This window comes from Prosopis cineraria, unplaced genomic scaffold (assembly GCF_029017545.1).
Source record: "Prosopis cineraria cultivar Desert tree isolate PC_DT_omini unplaced genomic scaffold, ASM2901754v1 PC1819, whole genome shotgun sequence".
Lineage (NCBI taxonomy): Eukaryota > Viridiplantae > Streptophyta > Magnoliopsida > Fabales > Fabaceae > Prosopis > Prosopis cineraria.
In genome coordinates, this window is record NW_026557144.1 from 2983 (window position 1) to 22475 (window position 19493).

Here is a 19493-nt window from a genome sequence, read left to right on the forward strand (position 1 = left end):
TCCTCATTATCACCCATAAGACTAACATGATAACATATTTAAGAAAAAAATCACATAAAGTAAAAAAGAAATCTGAAATAAAAAAGGAACAAAGACGGGGCCAGGCTCTCGGACGAGACGAACAAGCACAGGAAAAAAACGGCAGCCATGAACAACAGAGCAGACAAGCTATGACGCGGGGCGGTGGGAGCTTGATATTGTTGATGATAGAGACAAATATCAGTACAGGGAAAGATGCGGGTGACAGACCTTACTGATTTTCAGAGAACCAAATACTCAATTGGGATTTTCAAATATTATGAACAAATCGCAGGAGGAATGAAAAAGAAAATTTCGCAGACATTCCAAAGAATCGACGCCGACGAAGTAAAGTAAGTTTAGCGTCCAGGTGAATGCCCATCTTTCCTTCATGGTCTGTCCTTTATTTCTTGGCTTGTTCGCGTCTCAGATATTTCTTTTATGCTTTTCATGATTTCATTTTTTTTTTAAATATGTCATATAATGTTAATCTTATGTGGTGCTGATGATGATGCCAGCTGAGCATTGTTTATAACACACGGGCAAAGTTCAATTTGATTTACTAATGGCAAGGATAGAATTTTTAAATGGACCAAATTTTGAGGGACTGAATCATAATAATTAAATTTAAAAGATTGAATCATAATCAAATTAAAAGTTAAAGGTTCAAATGAATAATTTTTTCTAAATTTTACAATTTAGATTTTGCATCATTATACTAAACAAATAATATTTAGACCTAAAGCCATTCTTCGTTTAAAAATGTAAAATATTTTTAAATAACTTTCACTCTTAATAAAGTAATTATTTACTTTTAAAATAGCCTTATCTTTTCATATTTATTTTTATTAAACACCTTACAATATATATAAAATTATTTATCAATAGGAGTACTTAAAAAAAAACAATAATTACACTTTAAAAGATTAAAAATGTTTTACATTATTTAACATCTAATTCTTTAAAAAATGTTTTACATTTTTAAATGGAGGGAGTACTAGATATGTAATATTTTAATTCAAGTCTTATAAATTTAAGTCCGAAGTTTTAAATTTATTAGACCCGAACATATATAAACAATTTTTGTTTAAAATTTACTTTTTTTTAACAGCATGGCCCTCTTTTAACAAAATTTTTGTTCACATTTAGAATACTTTTGTTCGAAAATATTTATTTTAGATTGATAATCTGGTTGTACCATTGAACAGTATGCCATTTTTATTTTAAGAAAAAATATTATTGATAATTTCATTGTAATAAACTAAAATGTTTTCCTCACAGGTTCTTGAAAATGGAGTTATATACATACTGTATTTAGGTGCTTTTTATATTTTCAGTTATAGGTATTTATATAGTTCTTTGAGTAATATCCTTGGATAATGTTACTCGAGTAATCGTGTGTTTTGTAGATATTATTTTTATATTTTTAAAAATGCAATTATCATAATGCATGTCAACAGCGACCAATTGTCTTTTATCAAGATCCTGCGTGCCAATTCATCAATAACAATAAATTTAAATTAATGTTTAAATATAATTATTTTGAACCACTTAACTCAGGGTTGTAGCTCTGCCATAGTCTTATTTTTTCTTTGTAATAAAAACTTTATTTCATATTGATTTAATTTTATGAAAACCTTCTTTACAGAATCATTGCTAACAAAAGTATATATCTCTATTCTTTAACTTTATATAGCTCCCTTTGTTTTGTGAAGTTTTTTTTCCTCCCTAATCCTAATGTTATTAGTCTTTTCTAAATTAATAACAACGAATGCCCATTGTCACATTTTTAAATTCTTAGATAAAAAATCTAGTGTAAAATTAAAGTCCTGTTTTTGTTTTATGTTTATATCTCTCCCCGTCGGTTGTCAATCTATGCTCAGGGGGTAAAGAAGGCACATGATTCTTCCGTTTTTTTTTTTATATAAATTATTCCTACTGATTTCACAAATATCGATCAATATAAAAAGAATAAAAGTATATAAAATTTTAAATATAATTTTATATAAAAAAATTCAAATTATTTTTTCTCTTCTATAAAAGGTGATTTTAAAAATATTTTACAAAAATTATCTTAAAAACTGTATAACAATTTATAAATAAAATTAAATGGATTTTGTAGAATGGGTACCGTTTATGATACCTTCACAGGTCTATCCTTAGGATGAACGCATCATCAATCATACTCAATCAATGATACACTTCCTCTGACATGTCTACCAACCTTCATACGTTAATCCTTTCGATAGCTTTTCACTATTGTTATTTCTGAGGGAAAAACGCATCAGTTAAGATCATGCGTGCTATTGTTTTTAACTTTGTTATCTTTAGAAAAAGATGAAGCTAACGAATCTGGTTATCGCGGTTGCTTGGGAGAGAACAATGAGAACGGGATATGGATGCATTGTTTGGTAAAACTTACAGACAAAGCGTGCCTGAGTCTGACTAGTAAGTAACAGAGAGCCGAATGACGATCAAGTACGATTGCTTGATAGTTGATACCATACGTCTAAACGCCTCAACTTTTTAAATCATTAATTATTAGTTTATAGTATAATTCAGTGGTAAATACATCATCATCATTTTTATAACTTCATTCGCAATTCACAAGCACTAATAAAGCTGACAAATTTTATAGCAGGGAAAACGCTATATTATAAACTCAAGTCTCGTATAAACAATACGATTTAGAACATATTAACCATTACCAATAACAATAACTAGTTCGATATATAGTCTCTACGTTTTTGTGAAAGTTAATAAGAAATATAACGATTATTATGATGCAAAGAATACATATATATATATATAGACAGTGATTTCAAAAGACGCAATTAGTAATAACTATTTTTCTTTTCTCTCTCTGTTTTTTTTTTGTATAAGTCAAAATTCATGTCTTTTAACTTTAATCATTCAGAAAATTTGTTTTAAAATTCTTACCAGATCAGGTGACAAAGATAAAATGATTAGATATCATGAGCTCAAATGCTAAATTCCACAAGGCCTTTGCGGGCCTCAGCTAACCGGGTATGACCCACAAATTGATGTCTGTAAGATTTTGGGCAGCAAGCAACGGTTATGGACGAGCCGACGAAGACTTCGCTTGAGGAACACTTTTTCAATTGTTGCTGTCGTTTTTTTTCTTTAAATACTTTTATTAATTAATAGTAATATCAATATAAAATATTAACTTTAAGAAGTGAATGATGTTCATGTATAGTAGTGAGATGTTTGTGATTAATATTAATATTATAAAAAAAAGATGTTTCTGACTAAGAAAATTGCAGTAAAATGTGAAAATTTATTCTGGCCAAATAAACTAATGAACCCCTAGAAAGTCCAGGCCATCTCCGGGCGATAGTTTATATTTTGACCCGTTCTTGGACTATGCGTCCTTTCAAACTTTTGAGGCGACTTATTTAAACAGTCACAACGACAGCTTCGAATTATTTTTCAAATGCACGACAAAGAAAAAAAGAAGCAGCTTGCGATCCACTGCTTTCCCCTGTCTAACGTCAATGGCCGCCTGGTTTTCAAATCCATAATCAATGTTCTCGCTATCGTCCTTCTCTCTTTGTGAGATACTAGTCATGCTTTGCTCCCTCCCACGCTCAATTCCTTGACCCATTCTCTTCCTCCGCAATGAAGTGCTTCCATTTCTCAAACGGAGGAGGAGATCCCCGTGAAGACGATGACTCTGTTATCTCCAAGGCTTCCAAGCTCTCCTGGGCACGCTCTCTCAGTGTTGCTTCTTCTACCTTGGGCTCTAGAAGGTCTGAATTTGATTCTGATTCCAAGGACTTCTCTGATGCCGTAGAGTTCCATAAATTCTTGTCTCGGAGGCGAGCTAATGATTTGCGCGTGTTTTCCTTCTCCGAGCTTAAATTGGCAACTCGTGGGTTCAGCAGAGCTCTTTTGATCGGAGAGGGAGGGTTTGGTTGTGTCTACAAAGGGGTTGTCAGGGTACCCGGCGCGCATGCAAATGACGGTTCACTTTCCGATATGGATGTTGCGATCAAGCAATTGAACCGTAATGGACACCAGGCATGCTCCGTCTTCTTTCTATTATGCCCCTCCATATGCCTCTCTGGCCATGCCATTTTCTATTATTTATTTCTCAAATTCTACTCAGAGCGTCTGCATCAATTTTTTTTTTAACCTGTAATTTTGGTTGGGTTTGCTCTGCAAGAATTTCTATTTCGAGTTATTTATGCCAAATTGGTGAGATTTTGGCTGCTTGTAGTTTATATTATGGAGAGAAACTCCTTAGAGAGTAGGAACTGTTTAGAGGTTGAATTGATTTCGCATGAAGAGAGAATCACGTATTGCTGATTTCATTTTTCCTCCGAAAAATTATTACTGATTTATTTATTTCATCAACACAAATCTCAAGATGCACCTTTGGTGGAGAAGCTCAAGTTTTCATAGTTTCATCTCTTCTTGGAATACAGAATATACTTGCATTTCTTGTCTTCAGGGGCACAGGGAATGGATCAATGAAGTAAACTTGTTGGGTGTAATCAAGCATCCAAATCTCGTGAAGTTACTGGGATATTGCGCTGAAGATGATGAAAGGGGGATTCAGCGGCTTCTAGTTTATGAGCTTATGTTGAATAAGAGCTTGGAAGATCATCTTTTGGGTCGAGTGCCATCAACACTCACATGGATAGCAAGATTAAAAATTGCTCAAGATGCAGCCCGTGGATTGGCATATCTGCATGAAGAAATGGATTTTCAGGTAAATTATTTTTTCCCCCTGCTTTGGAGAGTATTCTTAATGTGTCAAATATTTGTGGACAGCATTTCTGAACCTCATACGGTTGGTAGCCACATAATGTATAGCAACTTCAAATTTCATGATCAAATTTCCATAAATAGGAGTACGGTCATTAAATGACTCAGAAAGGCAAGATCCATATGGTTTGTATTAACAAAATCATTAAAACTACATACTGGTCTCATTAACATTGCTATGTGGTTGGTCATTGCTCTTTGAAAGTCTGTAAGGACAAGACCAATGTCCTCCCGTACTTCATGTTTGTATTCTTTTTACTGTTCTGGACGGCTTCTAACCTGGATATAGCGTGCTGCATCAGCTTTCATTGGTAAATCATTGTGATATTAAATTCACATTATGATTTGTGCAGCTTATTTTTCGGGATTTCAAGACATCCAACGTCCTGCTGGATGTGGACTTCAATGCAAAGCTTTCTGATTTTGGACTTGCTAGGCAAGGACCCGCAGAAGGATTTGGCCACGTTTCAACATCTGTAAGAAAGTGTCCATCTTCTGGAGAAAGTTCTAAAGATTGTTCTTCTAAAATTGCCTTTTCAAAATCTTATAAAATTGCATGTAAATGATGGAATAACTTGCCTCCTGGTAGTTCACTTGAACACATTAGAATAGTTCATTTTCACCCTTTTTCATTGATGATTTTTTCCTTTGTGTGAAATCATAATGATGGATTAAAGCTTTTTTTCTTCTGCATGACAATGATGCTCTGCTATATGTGGAATTAATAACGGGCTTTCCTCTTTGCAAAGGTTGTGGGAACTATTGGTTATGCTGCACCGGAGTATGTTCATACTGGTAAGTTAACTGCTAAGAGTGATGTTTGGAGCTTTGGTGTAGTTCTTTATGAACTCATCACCGGGAGACGAGCTGTCGAGAGAAACCTCCCAAGAAACGAACAAAAGCTCTTGGAATGGGTAAGACATTATGTTTCTGACCCTAGAAAGTTCCATCTTCTGGTAGACCCACGACTTGAAGGACAATATTGCATTAAATCAGCTCAAAAACTTGCAACCCTAGCAAACAAGTGTCTTATGAAGCACCCGAAGTCCCGTCCTAAAATGAGTGAGGTGGTTGAGATGCTTGGATGCATAATTAACGATGCAATTTCTCAGTTTGAATGCACTCTTCAAGCTGTTGTGAGTGAAGAAGAAAAAGAAGAGAAGTTAACTGAAGAGGACGCTGAATCTGGGGCGGCTAAACAAGGGAATAATTATCTGAAGAAGGTCTTGGACTTCAGAGAAATGATGAGCTTAAGAAACAAGTCTATTAGAAGGTTGGATTGGAAAAATTGGGCGCCTGGGTTAGTACGAACTTGGTGATAACCAATCATTTATGCTCCTGGCAACGTTAGGTGATCGCATAAATTCCGGTCAATGAGAAATCAACCATGTCAGGCGCAGATGTTTCAATGAACACATTTCTCCAGTTTTATATTTTGTTATTCTAAATAGTTGAATGTACAGATCATGAAGCAAGCCCCATTTTTTTGGTAATTGGGCTTTCTTGAGTGAACATGTTTAGGCGTACATGTCTGGTTCAATTTTGCATTGTTTTGTATCTGTAATTTCATGTCAAATGGATTTGGAATTTACAGGGAATGGTTTAAGATCATTTATATTCTCACTGGATCTCATGATTTGTGCAAAATTCAGGAAGGTTGTGCTGTTCTTGATTTATGGTTATTGTGACTTTTTATAAAGTATAAACTTTAATTAAATATAGATATAGATTTTCTATTGATCCTCGAAGGAAAGGCAAGTTTATCTGCTGCTCCCTGTTTTAGGCGTCTTTGGGACGACTGTATAGTAAAAAGTCACACAATCTTACACCTAACAAAACCAGTGAACATCCAGATCTGATCACGATGAAGTCGTGCCTAGTCACAGGTCTGTTCAAGAGTTATCTTAATTTTTCATTGGCAAGTTAAGGGAGAAAAAAAGGCACAGAAAAAGACGAAATCAAAGAGTACAGCTTGAGATGCTAGCACTTAGGTGGTGAAGTTTTGTACTAATGGTACAATCATGGTCCAATCCGGACCGTCGGACGTTCAGTCACGTCCAGCCAATGCCTTTCAATAGTCTCCAATATGTTCTTTGTATTCTAGTGGGGGTGGGGTCCTGTTTCCGGACGAGGTTTGAGGTGACACAGCTGTCCTAGACCACGTGACTGTCACGGCACCTGTGAGATGAACTCCTTTTGCGGCTGTGGCTTGCCAACTTTAATCGGTCACAATATTAACTTTCCTTTCATTCTGTAAACCTCTCGCAGTGATATCAAGATTATTGTTAAACTACCTCAGTGTTCATCCAACCAATAACTCACATTCTTGTTTATCAGATCTCAAAACGAATTGCGATATCCCTCTGCACTGGAAATTATCAAGGTTTCCTTTTTGACGAGAAGGAATGCATCGACGAAGCCAGCAAAAATGTACGGAAAGAAACTTTCTATCTTGATCAATCATACAAAAGCAATCGCCTACCTTCCCAACTATCCGTAACTGTGACTCGTTAACAGACACTTGAAAGCATACAAAATACATACATACGCCGATCTCAAGCGGAAACGCCCAGGAACATATCAGCTGAAAAGGGATTATGTACAATATCTATCCAGGTTAAGAAACAAGACTGTGCTGTCAAGCATAGAGAGGAGAAGCAGATGGCCTGGGATAAGCCCTCCTGCCTTTAAAGTCATCGGCGCTTCTTCTCCGAATACGAGGCCGAGAGTTGCGGTGGCTTCCATTTTCACGAACGCAGACTTGGAGCTGCTCCAAAGCTTTGACAACCTCATCCATGGTAGGCCTGATCTTGGGCTCGCTGGAGAGGCATCGCAGAGCCAGCATTGCTGTCTTGTGAGCCTCATCGATCGAGTACTCGCCCTCCAGACGACTGTCCATGATGCGAAAGATCTTTCGTTTGTTTGCCAAACAGGGCTTAGCCCATTCCACCAAATTGTGCTGACCAGATGGCCTGTTCTTATCCACGGCTCGCCGCCCCGATAGCATCTCCAGCAGTACAACTCCAAAACTGTACACGTCGCTCTTGGCTGTTAGGTGGCCTAGATTATCAAGGAGTAGCTTTTGGTTATTGTCATCGCTGAGCACAAACTAAGTGACACGATCCTAACATTGTTTGTTACCTGTGGCTAGATATTCAGGAGCTGCGTATCCATAGGTTCCCATGACCCTGGTGGAGACGTGACTCTTGTCGCCGGTTGGTCCATCTCTTGCCAGCCCAAAATCAGAAAGTTTTGCATTATATTTCTGCCATCAATTCAAGCAGCGGTTAATTTTCAGATATGCCACAACTCAAAAGATTGACTCCATCTATAACGAATAAACACATAAAAATCGATTCCGTCAAAAGAAGGCCACGTACGGAATCCAGCAAGACATTTGAAGTCTTGAAATCCCGGTATATCACTTTTATGTCGCCGCTGTGGAGAAATGCAAGCCCTCTGGCAGCACCGAGGGCAACTTTCATCCGGAGGCTCCAAGAGAGAGGTTGAAAATATGAACCTCCTGTTACAACAAATTGCAACAACATGTACCGTTGAGGTCAAAGCACAAACTGTTTAGTTCACGCATGTCAAAGTATGGGACTGCAAGACCTTACTTCTGAACAAATGATTCTCCAGGCTGCCACGAGGCATGAATTCGTAGGCCAAAAGACGGTGTTCATCTTCCAGGCAATAACCAATCAATTTCACGAGATGAGGATGACAGAGCTGTCCAAGGTAGTTCACTTCGGCCTGGAACACAACCAAAAACAGAGGAACTTGTTTACCGGTGTGAACAGACTGCTAAGCTTCCCTACCTTCATTTTTATCATTAGTTAGTCCTGTACTTCCTCCTTTTTCTCAAATAAAAAGCAAAAGCAGAGCAGTGGAACTCACCAACCACTCCTTGTGACCTTGGAAACCATCTTGATTAAGTCTTTTGACAGCAATAACCATGCCAGTCCCGGGTTTGGCAGGAATCAAAGAGTGCTCATCGATCCATCCTTTGTACACCGATCCAAAGCCACCTTCTCCTAACACGCTATCAGTACGGAAATTTCTGGTGGCCGTCTTCATTTCTGCTAAAGTGAAGCTTTTTAAATTGGATGACTGCAAGATCTCTCCCTCGCTCCTTGGAGTCTGAGGAACTGACACTGCCGACGCCTTGCTCCCTGTGCTGTTAGCATCCTTTCCGTCAGTGCTCGCGTACTTTGAATTTAACCCTGCAAATAAAAATTATACATCTTGAGTTATTCGCTTGGATCTTGAAGTTCATAGAAGGGTAAAAATCACATTGGTCCATTAGTGGAGAACAGAGACAGAGCCTTAAAGGATTATCACTGGATAAAAATCATTGATTAACGAATGTTCTCCAGAATTCATGGACAGAATTTTTAGCAGAGTCACCCAATTTCATCCCTTGTTGAACGGGAACCGCGGAGCAGGAAAACAAAAGGTTCCAGGAAGGAAGATTAAAAGCGATCGGAGAGAGGAGGAGAATTTTGCAGAAAAAATTCAGTCCCAGGGGGAAGGAAAAAGCTCAGATTGTATGACGTACAATAAGGGTTTAGCCGTTTGGGTGAGTGTAAATTTCAAAAAGTTAAACAGGCAACAGGGAGCCAACACACATGTACATGCGTCAAACTGAAGTGTATATGAGGAATACCTGAGTTGCATGGGCTTTCTGCTTTAATTTGGGCGCTCAAACAACCACCCATGCCAGAAACGAGAGTTAGTTAATCCGTTCCCCGGTCGACTATATATTACAAAAAGCAAAGCACGTGAATAGCAGATGGGAAGAGAAAGAAGAGAAAACAGAGAAGAAAATGGCAAGAATTGAAGAGACGAACCTTTATCAGGATGAAGAAGCCGTTGGGGGAGAGGAAGTATTAGAGAGGGCAAGCTGAGCAGGTTAGACTTGGAGCTCAACAAAATAAAAGGGTGATGCATTCATGCTGGGATGGACCCGTCCTTGTTATGATGGTCCCGCTTCAAGCTGTATTGATGGGAGGTGAATTCTGCTCTCTTCGTCACACGCTGCCACTAAATTCATTTGATTTCTGAAAAAACTACCATGGGTGCACATTCTTTAATTTGTTTTCTCGATGCTAAAAAAAAATATTATTAGTTTATTACCAAATATTAGCTTGTAATGTACGTATAATTTCAATCCCATGCTTGATCCAAAAAAAAAATAATTACAATTCCATGCTTGATGCTCCCTCCTCTCTCTCTCTCTCTCTCACATTCCTGGTTTTACAAAACAGTCAACTCTCGCGTCAAGTCAAAGCACATAAACGTGGCCATGCATTTTTCAACTATCATTATCTTGCATGTCTATGATCCAGTGAATTTGCATCTGGAACTTGTAAAATGAGTCTGCTCAAAAAGCATGCTACAGATCCACGAACTTTAAAAGCGCTAACATCCGTGTTTTATTAGTATATCAATTTTTCCGGACGTTGTAATATTATTCCTGAAATGGAAGACAGAACAAGACAACATGATCTTGAACCTGAACTTAAAGTGAGGCTGAGGGACATAAAATTTGGCCAGTGAGATGTATTCCGAAGACATGTAATTTGTGTGTTTGGTCAGCAGGAAACATGGAGCTCCGCACATAGAAACGGAGACATGCACTCTCTCAAGAAGAAGAGGGATCCAAATTGCAATAGAAAAAATTAATTTTTTAATCCTTTAACTTTTAATTCACTTATAACTCAATCCTTTAATTATGACTTGCTATGACTCAATCCTTTAATTATAACTCATTGTAACTCAGTCTCTCAATTTTTAATTTACATATAACTCGGTCCTTATTTTTAATTTTTTTTAAATTTTTTTTATAAAATAAGAGGGATAAAAAAATACTAATATATTATTTTAAAATACTCTCCTCTTGCTCATTGATGTGAGATATAAGTTAACATGAAAAAAAAATTAACAAAAGTTAATGGACTAATTTGTAAGTGATTCAAAAGTTGAGGGATTGAGTCTTAGGCGAGTCATAGTTGAGAGATTGGGTCACAGTGAATCATAGTTGAGGGATTAAGTTACGTGTGACTTAAAAGTTAAAAAATTAAAAGATTAATTTTTTCATTCCAATATATAACAAGTTGAAGTTAAACACAGCTCTGGTGGGACCAATTCATGCCGTTGGAGTCCTCTGGAATTTCAGGATGCATCCTGGAGCCTCTGATTCTTATTTATCACCCAGTCCATAAGGCCTCCATCTCACCAGAATTCAGAGATACTAAAAGAAATAAAGTAATTGAAACTGAGAGTCTGGGGATGAAGTTCTTGACGAAAACGTTGAAAAGCGGCACTTTTACGTGGTTGTGATTGGGCACTTGAGAAGCAGTGTTGTGAGGACGTGGGAGAGCGTGATGTTACAGCGCTGGTGGGAGTGGATTGGATGCACTTATCTCACATACGATGGAAATATAGGCACCGCTTGTTGGCTATTTGTAATGATATTCAGCCAGCAGGGGAAACCAAAAACCCTCAAGTGAAACGCTAAGGCCACGCCTATGCCTCTCAAGTTTCAAGTTTCAACATCTTTTGGAACTTCACCTTTTATACTTTTCACCCTTCACGTGTGCGATCATTATGATCCCGTTTCCACGATCTCAACTTTCCAGATATACGAAGGAAAAACGAATCCGTGAATTATGGAATTAATAATATTCACAGGCTGTGTATCATTGAAACGAGTTTATCTATCCCAATCAACTTCAAGATAACAAGGGCGGATATAAAAGCACAGCAAATTCTTCCGCGGCTCGCTGTACGTGCATACATATATATGTTTTTTTTTTTTCATGTTATTATATACATATAGTGGCATGGGTTACAATTTATCATGGGATGCTCTTCCCCAAGTCTCAATGCGTGTGCAAAAGGAACGGAAAGTAATCAGAGAGGAGGAGGTTGGATTTGGATGGGAGGGGAGGGGGTGATTGGAATGTGCAATAAATTGAAGAGGACCCATTTATTTAAAGCAAGAGAAGACAGGCACGGACATGGACAACGCACCACAACCTCCTTTCTCGAGTTCGATCACGTTGGGAAGCCTCCTTCATTTAATTTTCACAGGCCTGTGCCGCTCCAAAAATAGTTATGATCTCCTACTTTAAATTTCAATGTCATTTCATCTACATGTTTGCTTCTTATCCTTCGCCGCACAATTGTCCTATTCCAGAATTTATAAATATACACACGTCCTCCGGGGTAGCTTTGCCGACTTAAAATGATTACTGCCACCGAGAGATTCCATCAAATTTAATGGCATTGATTAGTTGTCTAAGCCATGATTTAATAAATCAATCAACCTCCATAACACCCACACAGCATTCGTGCCCCTCCCTCGTTCCCAAACCCCAATCACATTCATGCCTTCCTCAATCACAACCCCGACCCCAAATTAAAAAGGAAAAAAAAAAAACAAGTCCTGAAAATTTATTAGGAATTCTCATCCCAGCACTATGGGATACACTCAACAAGACAAAATTCGGCCCAATACCAGTAAACCGCTATGCTCACTGTCACTTGATCATGGGCATGGCATCATAAACAAAGTTGAGGCAAATAATTACTTTTTTAATCTTATTTATAAGTTATTTTCAACATGTTTCACTGAAACAAAAAAAACTTTAAAATTTTTTAACTTTTATCTTAAAATTTAATAAGTTTTTAACTTTACTACTTTAAATATATATATATATATATATTTTAATAACATATTCTCTCTTTCAACATTTAATGAAGGGTAAAACAGAAAATTAGTGTTAGAAAATTTTATGAGATGACTACTAAATAGTAAATACTCCAGAGTTTTTGCACAACGAAACACGAGACATTGAACGAAACCCATTTGATGGCATGACGATCAAGGCGAAAGCCAATTCGCAATTATATGGATGCTTTGTTCACCAAAGCCAAGTTCCGAGCACAGCACCATAAGCCAACCAAAGCAGTCAACTCCAAAACATATCAGTTCTCAATTATAAAATTCAATTCTTCACAGTGGCCGACTTGATAATGTCAATGAACTCCGGCTATATACACAAAGTATTAACATAATCAGTCACAAAGAATATGCAAACCGACACACAAGAACATTATATATATTTATAGGATAAACTACACGTTTGATCTCCTCATCATTACCCTAGTTACACACTTCTAACTTAATTCTGTTTCAATATCACTCCATAATTTTACTTTCCTTGTTCAAACTTTAGTTTGTCTAACGTATACTAGTTCTATCTTAAGTTTTACTTTCTTTCATTAATTTCATTTATGTTACAATTTGACATTTCAACTTATAAAAACGAAAAATGACCCAAATGCATATTTTATTCCCTTTAACACAGCCATTTTTAACTTTTTTTTGAAAAGAAAATACCAGAGTTGAAGTAACCAAAAAGTAATTATGAACTTTTCTATGAAGTATTTAATTTGACGATGTTAAATAAATAAAACATTTTGGTAGTTTTTTGAAGTTAAAGAGATCAAATTAGATCAAAATGAAATTAAGGAAGAGAGGGAACATGAAGTCAAGTTAATGGACCAGATGGAAAGCAAATGAATTTCCAGGACAATCATGGAACCAAATATAAAATGAAAGATTTAAATGGGATCCCAGTGAAATTAATAGACGAAAAGGAAACCAATAAAGAATCAAAAGTGCATGATTTTGTTAACTACTATGTTATATAATACTTTCTCCGTCCCAAATTATAAAACACTTTTAAACAAAATCTTATATACTAATAAAACTTATGAAATACACTTTACAACCTTACTTTTTCAAAAAAAAAATATAACCTTTTAAAAATACCTTTCATTTAACACTCCATTAATAAAGAATATTGAAGAAAGAGAATACATGACAAGGGTAATATTGAAAAAGTGTCATCAATGAAACCTCATTTTTGTCAAAGTGTTTTAAATTTTGGGACGCTGAATCTTTCTTAAAAGTGTTTTATAATTTGAAACAGAGGAAGTAATAACAATAAAAAAACAAAATCACCTTCAAAGAAGCACCTCCAACCAAAAAACCATCCACATCTGGCCGCGCTGCCAATTCTTTACAGTTTGCTCCGTTAACAGAACCTGCAGTTAATACGTGGTAATTGAATACGGAATTTATTATAAGCAGGGACAACCCCATGATATGCAGATAAAGTGGAAAAGCAAAACAATTTAAACCTAAACTTTTATGTTTTGCCTTCCTCAAAAAAGTATGATCTGATAATTTTCTTCTTTAGCTTCCTCTAAAGCCTTAAATTAAAACTCAAGAATAAAGCATGCTCGTGCATGTATACCTGACAAAGATAAATGCTAAGTCGCAATTGGGAATACCTCCATAGATAATTCTGACAGATGAAGCGACTTCAGCACTGACATTCCTATGAATCCATTTCCTTAATTCGGCATGGACCTGGTACAAACAAACATCCAATAAACCAACTCAGCAAAGCAATGTTAAACCAAATGGGTTCTGCAGCAGTACAGCTAAGGGCTCATTCTCCTTCACCAGGATACCTTGTGCTGAGAGTAAGGTTATTTAGACACACTTACCTCCTGAGCCTGAGCAGGAGTTGCAACCTTTCCTGTCCCAATGGCCCATACTGGCTCACAGGCCAAAACAACGTTATCCCAGTTTGATATTTTAGCTGCAAACACAATTAAGGTCAGCCCTCAACACTTAAATTGACAAAAACTAACGCCATGACCCACTCTCCTAATGCAACCAGAACAGCCAAAACGTTCGCTCACAAAAAATATGCAATTAACATTGAGGATGTTGAATTTGTGTAAGGAATGTGAGGAAGAAAAGGCACCTGCAATCGCTGTTGTTTGCTCAGCAACAACAGCCACTGTTGAACCAGCTTCACGTTGTTCAAGAGTCTCCCCAATGCAAGCAATAACTTTCACACCTTGAGAAAGTGCATATGCAACTTTATCGCCCACAAAGTGTGATAGACAACAGAGAGGTACAGAGTAACATACAAATGTTAAGTCTGGTTGCTAATACAAGTTGCTCTAAGGAGTAGATTAGCACAATACACTAAGAATTGTAACGTGTAGAAAAATATTTCTGAAAGACCATAAACAATAGAACACTCTACCTCATTTGATTCATTTAAAAGCTGTCTCCGTTCCGAGTGACCAAGAATGACCCAAGGGATACCCAAATAAACAAGCATTTCAGCGCTGTGATTATGATAGACATCAAAATGACATTTCTTCAAGGCCAAAAAATTGAAAGAGAAGGAAAGAAATGACATGTCACTGGCTGATAAATGGTCTGGTCAGAGCACATACACAGTGCAAAAGACATGAAGTAAAAGGAGAATAAAACTAAAGAAAGTTCTACAGAATAGTTACTGATACGGGAAAAAATCTTAAATAAATTAACGAAACAATGCATAGCATACCTAATCTCTCCAGTAAAAGCACCACCTTTGCGAACCCAACAACTTTGTGCTGCGACATGGAAGTCAGGCCGTAACAAACTTTTTACGAGAGAGAGGAATACGAAGGGAGGGCTAACAACAACTTCTGCAAAAATAATAAGAAGAGATCTTGTTCATTCAATTGTAAGCCACAATGACAACATTAATAGGATGGACTCATTTAAGAAATAAAGAGAGTTGCAAACGGGGATAACTGAACAATTTGCCCCCGCTTCTGTCGCTGAAGACAACTTTAATTTTCAGTTAAAATTTCGGGTCCGTTTTTCCTGAAGGCTAGTGATTAATGAAAATAGGGCAGAAGATGTTGAAGGGCCAGCAGAAATTGAAGTGAAATGCTCCGTCTCTACACAAGTTAAATGAAAATTCATTTAAGATCCAGATTACATGCTAAACAAGAATAAGGAAGCCAGTATGAAGCTCATTAAGACTCACCTACAACATCTTCACCGGGAATTTGAGCTTCATTCAAAGTAGTAACAATCTTCTTCACCTCTTCGTTGGTCCCGTTCTGCAACAAAGTCAATTTGAGGAATCAATTACTCATTGCTTAAAGAACATTGAACTGCTTAATTTGTTCGTGCAAATCGCGGAGGGAAGGATCTCAAGGGTGTCTGTGGAAGGAAATAGTATCCCAGATCATTGATGGATTCCGAAACAGGAATGAACCCCTGTTCACGGAGAACCAATCTGATAGTAATATAAAGAAATGCATGCACGGAAGGGACAAATTTGTGACCATTCCTCATCCTCAAGAAGCAAATCAATAATCAACAGATTGTAAAGGAAGCGCTCTCAAATTTCATCGATGCGAAATAAAAGTAGAGCGAGAACAATGTAAAATGCCAATGACGGTTAAAAAAGGACTTGGAATTAGAAACATACACATTTCCAGCTGCCACCGACGAAGAATTTTCTCCCCATAGATTTGTTTTTCCTTCGATCCCGACGAAAAACTAAGCAGCTGCACCGGCAGCACTATGGGGAATATGATACGGATGACGGTGGAGAGTGGAGACCGCAACCGCATTCCATTATAACGGAATATGCTCCGCATTTTGTATGGTAATGATCCGAATATTTTCCTTTTCCCTTACTTTCTATTGACATGTTTTTTTTTTAATCATCGTTATAACAAAGCTTTTAAATTTGTTTAAATTTAAATTTCAATAAAATACATAAATAAAATATTATAATTTTAAATTATTTAAATTAAATTTGGATAGTTTCAAGTTATTTATATATTTCATATAAAATTTAAATAATAATCTTATTAAATATTAAATCTAAATCGTTAAAAATTTGATCTAACAATTTATTTTTTAAAAAATGACTTTAGTACTTATAAATTTATTTTTCAAAATGTAGAAATTACAATTTTAAAAATTGATTGCACCAAATTAAAAATTAAATATTAAAAAGTCAAAATTGTAAAAACTAACTCAAAATTACAGGAATCACACAGTTAATTTTTCTATTGTCAAACGTGAAAAATAGCTTTGGATTTACTAGCTAAGAAATTTGGGGTGAAGTTTTCTCCAGATTTTTAACTTTATCCTATCTTTTTATTTGACTGATATGTTTGGCCTACCCTTTTTTTTTTGGGTAAAAATATGTTTAGCCTATCTAAATGTACATAAAATATGTCCTATTTTTTTGTATTTAAAAATATTTCAACGATCAATGTCTTTATAATATAGTGATATGTAAATTTTTTTTAATTAAAAAGTTGTGAATTTAATTCTACTTGTACTATCAGTTGTTACTTATGAGTAAGGTTGTTTGATTTGTACCCATCTTGATTAGCCCGATATCATCTCAATCATATCAGGATGGGTCTCATCCCAACCCGAAAACAATCGAGATGAGACTTTATGAGATGAGTTAGGAAAGGAGTTTAGGACGAGACATGGGATTACTATCGGAATATCCCGTCACGTCCCGTCCCAAATATGATATATATAATTTTTATTTTAAAATATATTAAATATATTAATATAATTTATACTTTATTAATTATATCAATTATAATTTTAATGCTTGCAATTCTTATATAAAATTAAAGTTTTTTATATTAATAATTTTAATGACATAGAATGAATAGGACAATATTTTCCTTTATAATATATTAATTATATTAATACAATTTATATATATATATATATATATATCTATTTGATAAATTTTTATTTATATCGCATTTCTTATTTTATTTTTGAAATATTAATTAGCCTAGTATATCTCAGCTAAAGTAGAAGAACAATAATTTGATGTTATACTTGACTTACTTGTTGTTGCTACTCTTATAACCCAGAGATCACTTGTAATTGCTATCATAATGTGTAGTTGTGATTAATGTAATTTAATAATTAATTTTAAATTGTGATAATTTATGTAATTGTGTTGTTTTGATTTAAAACTTAATAAATTATATGATTTAAAATTTTAATGAATGTTATTATCTAGATTTTTCTCCGACATTATCGAACTTATTGAACTGTGGGATATCTCAATCTCGTCTTGGTCCCGTTTCAATTCATAATGAAACGGAATGAGACGAGACACAGGATAGAAATTCAATCCCAATTTTTTTTTTCGAGATAGAACATATGATAAAGGTGTTTCGGTTTCATCTCATCCCATGAACACCCTTACTTATGAGTACTTGTCTTTCTCGTTCCTTTTTTTTTTTAATGACATATTTCAACTCACTCAAATCGAAAGGATAATATCATATAGCGACCTGATTTGGAAAATTTCAAAATAAAACTTGCGTGTAATTAAAAAAAAAGGTTGGAAGAGTTCTTCATACTCAATTGGAGCTTAACTTATCAACTAAAATAAAAACTATAGCAGCAGTGGATAATATCATATAGCGACCTGATCTGTTACTCGAAAGCATTAAATGAGCGACCAGGGTCACGAGATTTTGGAAGGGAAAATCACAATTAAAGACTTGAACAAATAAGTAATGAAAATTGATAACCGCAAAATCCTAAAATTAAATTTATGGATCATAATTTTTTTTTTGTTTATTAGCAATTAAGATTTTTTTTTTTGTAAGTATCAAGAATTGGCTCTGTTGACAATGAAAATGTTTAGGAAAATTTCATTTAAGACCTCTTGACCATGCTTAATGAAAAAGAAGATTCCTTAACCTTCAAAAATTCACTTCAAACTAAGGGTATTAAAGTGAAATTAAAATACAGTATAAAATTATCTCATTGTCTCCCATTTTTTTTAATTATTTATTGAAGTTATTTATTTTCTTGCATGAAATTGTTCATTAACTTATAGGAATTGTCTGTGCTATTATTTTTTTAATCAAAAAGTGGAGGTTGATAAAAGATACAAAAAACATAATTAAGAATAAAACTGTGCCATTATTGAATATTGATTTTATTTCGTGTTGTAATCATGATAAAATGAGTTTTTTATTTCCCTACATGAAATTGTTCATTGACCTACAATAATTGTTTGTGTCATTGATGAATCTTAATTTTATTCCGAGTATTGTAATTATAGTAAAACAAATTGTTCATTGCCCCATATTAAAGTTGTTCATTTTCCTTACATGAAGTTGTTCATAGTTATAATAGGTCATCAAGTAGATTTCTCTCTAAACCCCCCTTAAATTTTCTTGAAACTTCAGTTCTTAGGTAGAATGCAATATTGTGGCAAAAATAAATATTCAAAAGCATATATAATCTCATTATTTGAACAAGTCAAGAAATTAAGCACAAATAGAATGGTATGATGATGGGGGTGGTGAAATTTACATCAGGAGCACTAAAAGGCTTGAAAAGAGAAGGAATCAAGCTTATGTCATGTTTAGAAGTGAGAACAACGAACTTCCAAAGTCTAAAATGGAACTAAGATAGAAAAAGTGGAGGCTTGCATCTTCAATTGATGAGATTGTAGCAATGTCACTGAGAAGCCACTTCTCAAGCACCTCTACACATATTCAATAAATTTGTCTAGGATGATTGATTCTATGTATGACTCTGCAAGTGTCAAAGGGTAATCTAAGCATCTATTCCATGCAATAAAGCTATAACATCTTGCATTTTAACCCCTTAATTAACAAAAGAATAAATCAAGTTTAACTAATTAGAGTTGGGTTAAAGGACAGTTAGATAAGGCTAATGAGTTTTTTAGCTTGTGGTTGTAGTTTGGGGATTAGGATCTGGAGCAGAATTT

At 35.2% G+C, this 19493-nt stretch overlaps 3 protein-coding genes across 3 annotated transcripts; 1 reads left to right on the plus strand and 2 right to left on the minus strand.

Moving 5' to 3' along the window:
• Nucleotides 1-3453: 3453 nt before the first annotated feature.
• Nucleotides 3454-6435, plus strand: LOC129300948 (serine/threonine-protein kinase PCRK1-like). The gene is made up of 4 exons (XM_054939551.1): nucleotides 3454-4062; nucleotides 4496-4756; nucleotides 5166-5288; nucleotides 5562-6435. Exons 1-4 carry the CDS (start codon nucleotides 3661-3663, stop codon nucleotides 6129-6131), a joined length of 1356 nt encoding a protein of 451 aa, XP_054795526.1. The 5' UTR covers nucleotides 3454-3660; the 3' UTR covers nucleotides 6132-6435.
• Nucleotides 6436-7241: 806 nt separating this feature from the next.
• On the minus strand, nucleotides 7242-9978 carry LOC129300949 (probable serine/threonine-protein kinase PBL9). The gene is made up of 7 exons (XM_054939552.1): nucleotides 9663-9978; nucleotides 9479-9568; nucleotides 8710-9035; nucleotides 8430-8565; nucleotides 8193-8335; nucleotides 7954-8077; nucleotides 7242-7872 (listed from the first exon to the last, which is right to left on the minus strand). Exons 2-7 carry the CDS (start codon nucleotides 9528-9530, stop codon nucleotides 7451-7453), a joined length of 1203 nt encoding a protein of 400 aa, XP_054795527.1. The 5' UTR covers nucleotides 9531-9568; nucleotides 9663-9978; the 3' UTR covers nucleotides 7242-7450.
• Nucleotides 9979-12541: 2563 nt separating this feature from the next.
• Nucleotides 12542-16318, minus strand: LOC129300947 (triosephosphate isomerase, cytosolic-like). The gene is made up of 9 exons (XM_054939550.1): nucleotides 16179-16318; nucleotides 15729-15804; nucleotides 15258-15381; nucleotides 14949-15033; nucleotides 14661-14793; nucleotides 14398-14492; nucleotides 14179-14257; nucleotides 13847-13929; nucleotides 12542-12869 (listed from the first exon to the last, which is right to left on the minus strand). Exons 1-9 carry the CDS (start codon nucleotides 16215-16217, stop codon nucleotides 12825-12827), a joined length of 759 nt encoding a protein of 252 aa, XP_054795525.1. The 5' UTR covers nucleotides 16218-16318; the 3' UTR covers nucleotides 12542-12824.
• Between the last annotated feature and the right edge of the window lie 3175 nt (nucleotides 16319-19493).

Excerpts from the sequence above, each read along its gene's own strand:
- LOC129300948 (XM_054939551.1), top strand. The coding sequence starts at position 3,661 with ATGAAGTGCTTCCATTTCTCAAACGGAGGAGGAGATCCCCGTGAAGAC. Across the intron at positions 4,063-4,495 it reads TGAACCGTAATGGACACCAG|GGGCACAGGGAATGGATCAA; the intron begins GCATGCTCCGTC and ends TCTTGTCTTCAG. Across the intron at positions 5,289-5,561 it reads TTGGCCACGTTTCAACATCT|GTTGTGGGAACTATTGGTTA; the intron begins GTAAGAAAGTGT and ends CTCTTTGCAAAG.
- LOC129300947 (XM_054939550.1), bottom strand. The coding sequence starts at position 16,217 with ATGGGGAGAAAATTCTTCGTCGGTGGCAGCTGGAAATGT. Across the intron at positions 15,805-16,178 it reads TCGGTGGCAGCTGGAAATGT|AACGGGACCAACGAAGAGGT; the intron begins GTATGTTTCTAA and ends ACTTTGTTGCAG. Across the intron at positions 14,258-14,397 it reads CTCCTGCTCAGGCTCAGGAG|GTCCATGCCGAATTAAGGAA; the intron begins GTAAGTGTGTCT and ends TGTTTGTACCAG.
- LOC129300949 (XM_054939552.1), bottom strand. The coding sequence starts at position 9,530 with ATGGGTGGTTGTTTGAGCGCCCAAATTAAAGCAGAAAGCCCATGCAAC. Across the intron at positions 9,036-9,478 it reads AGAAAGCCCATGCAACTCAG|GGTTAAATTCAAAGTACGCG; the intron begins GTATTCCTCATA and ends TTTTATTTGCAG. Across the intron at positions 7,873-7,953 it reads TCCTGAATATCTAGCCACAG|GCCACCTAACAGCCAAGAGC; the intron begins GTAACAAACAAT and ends TTGATAATCTAG.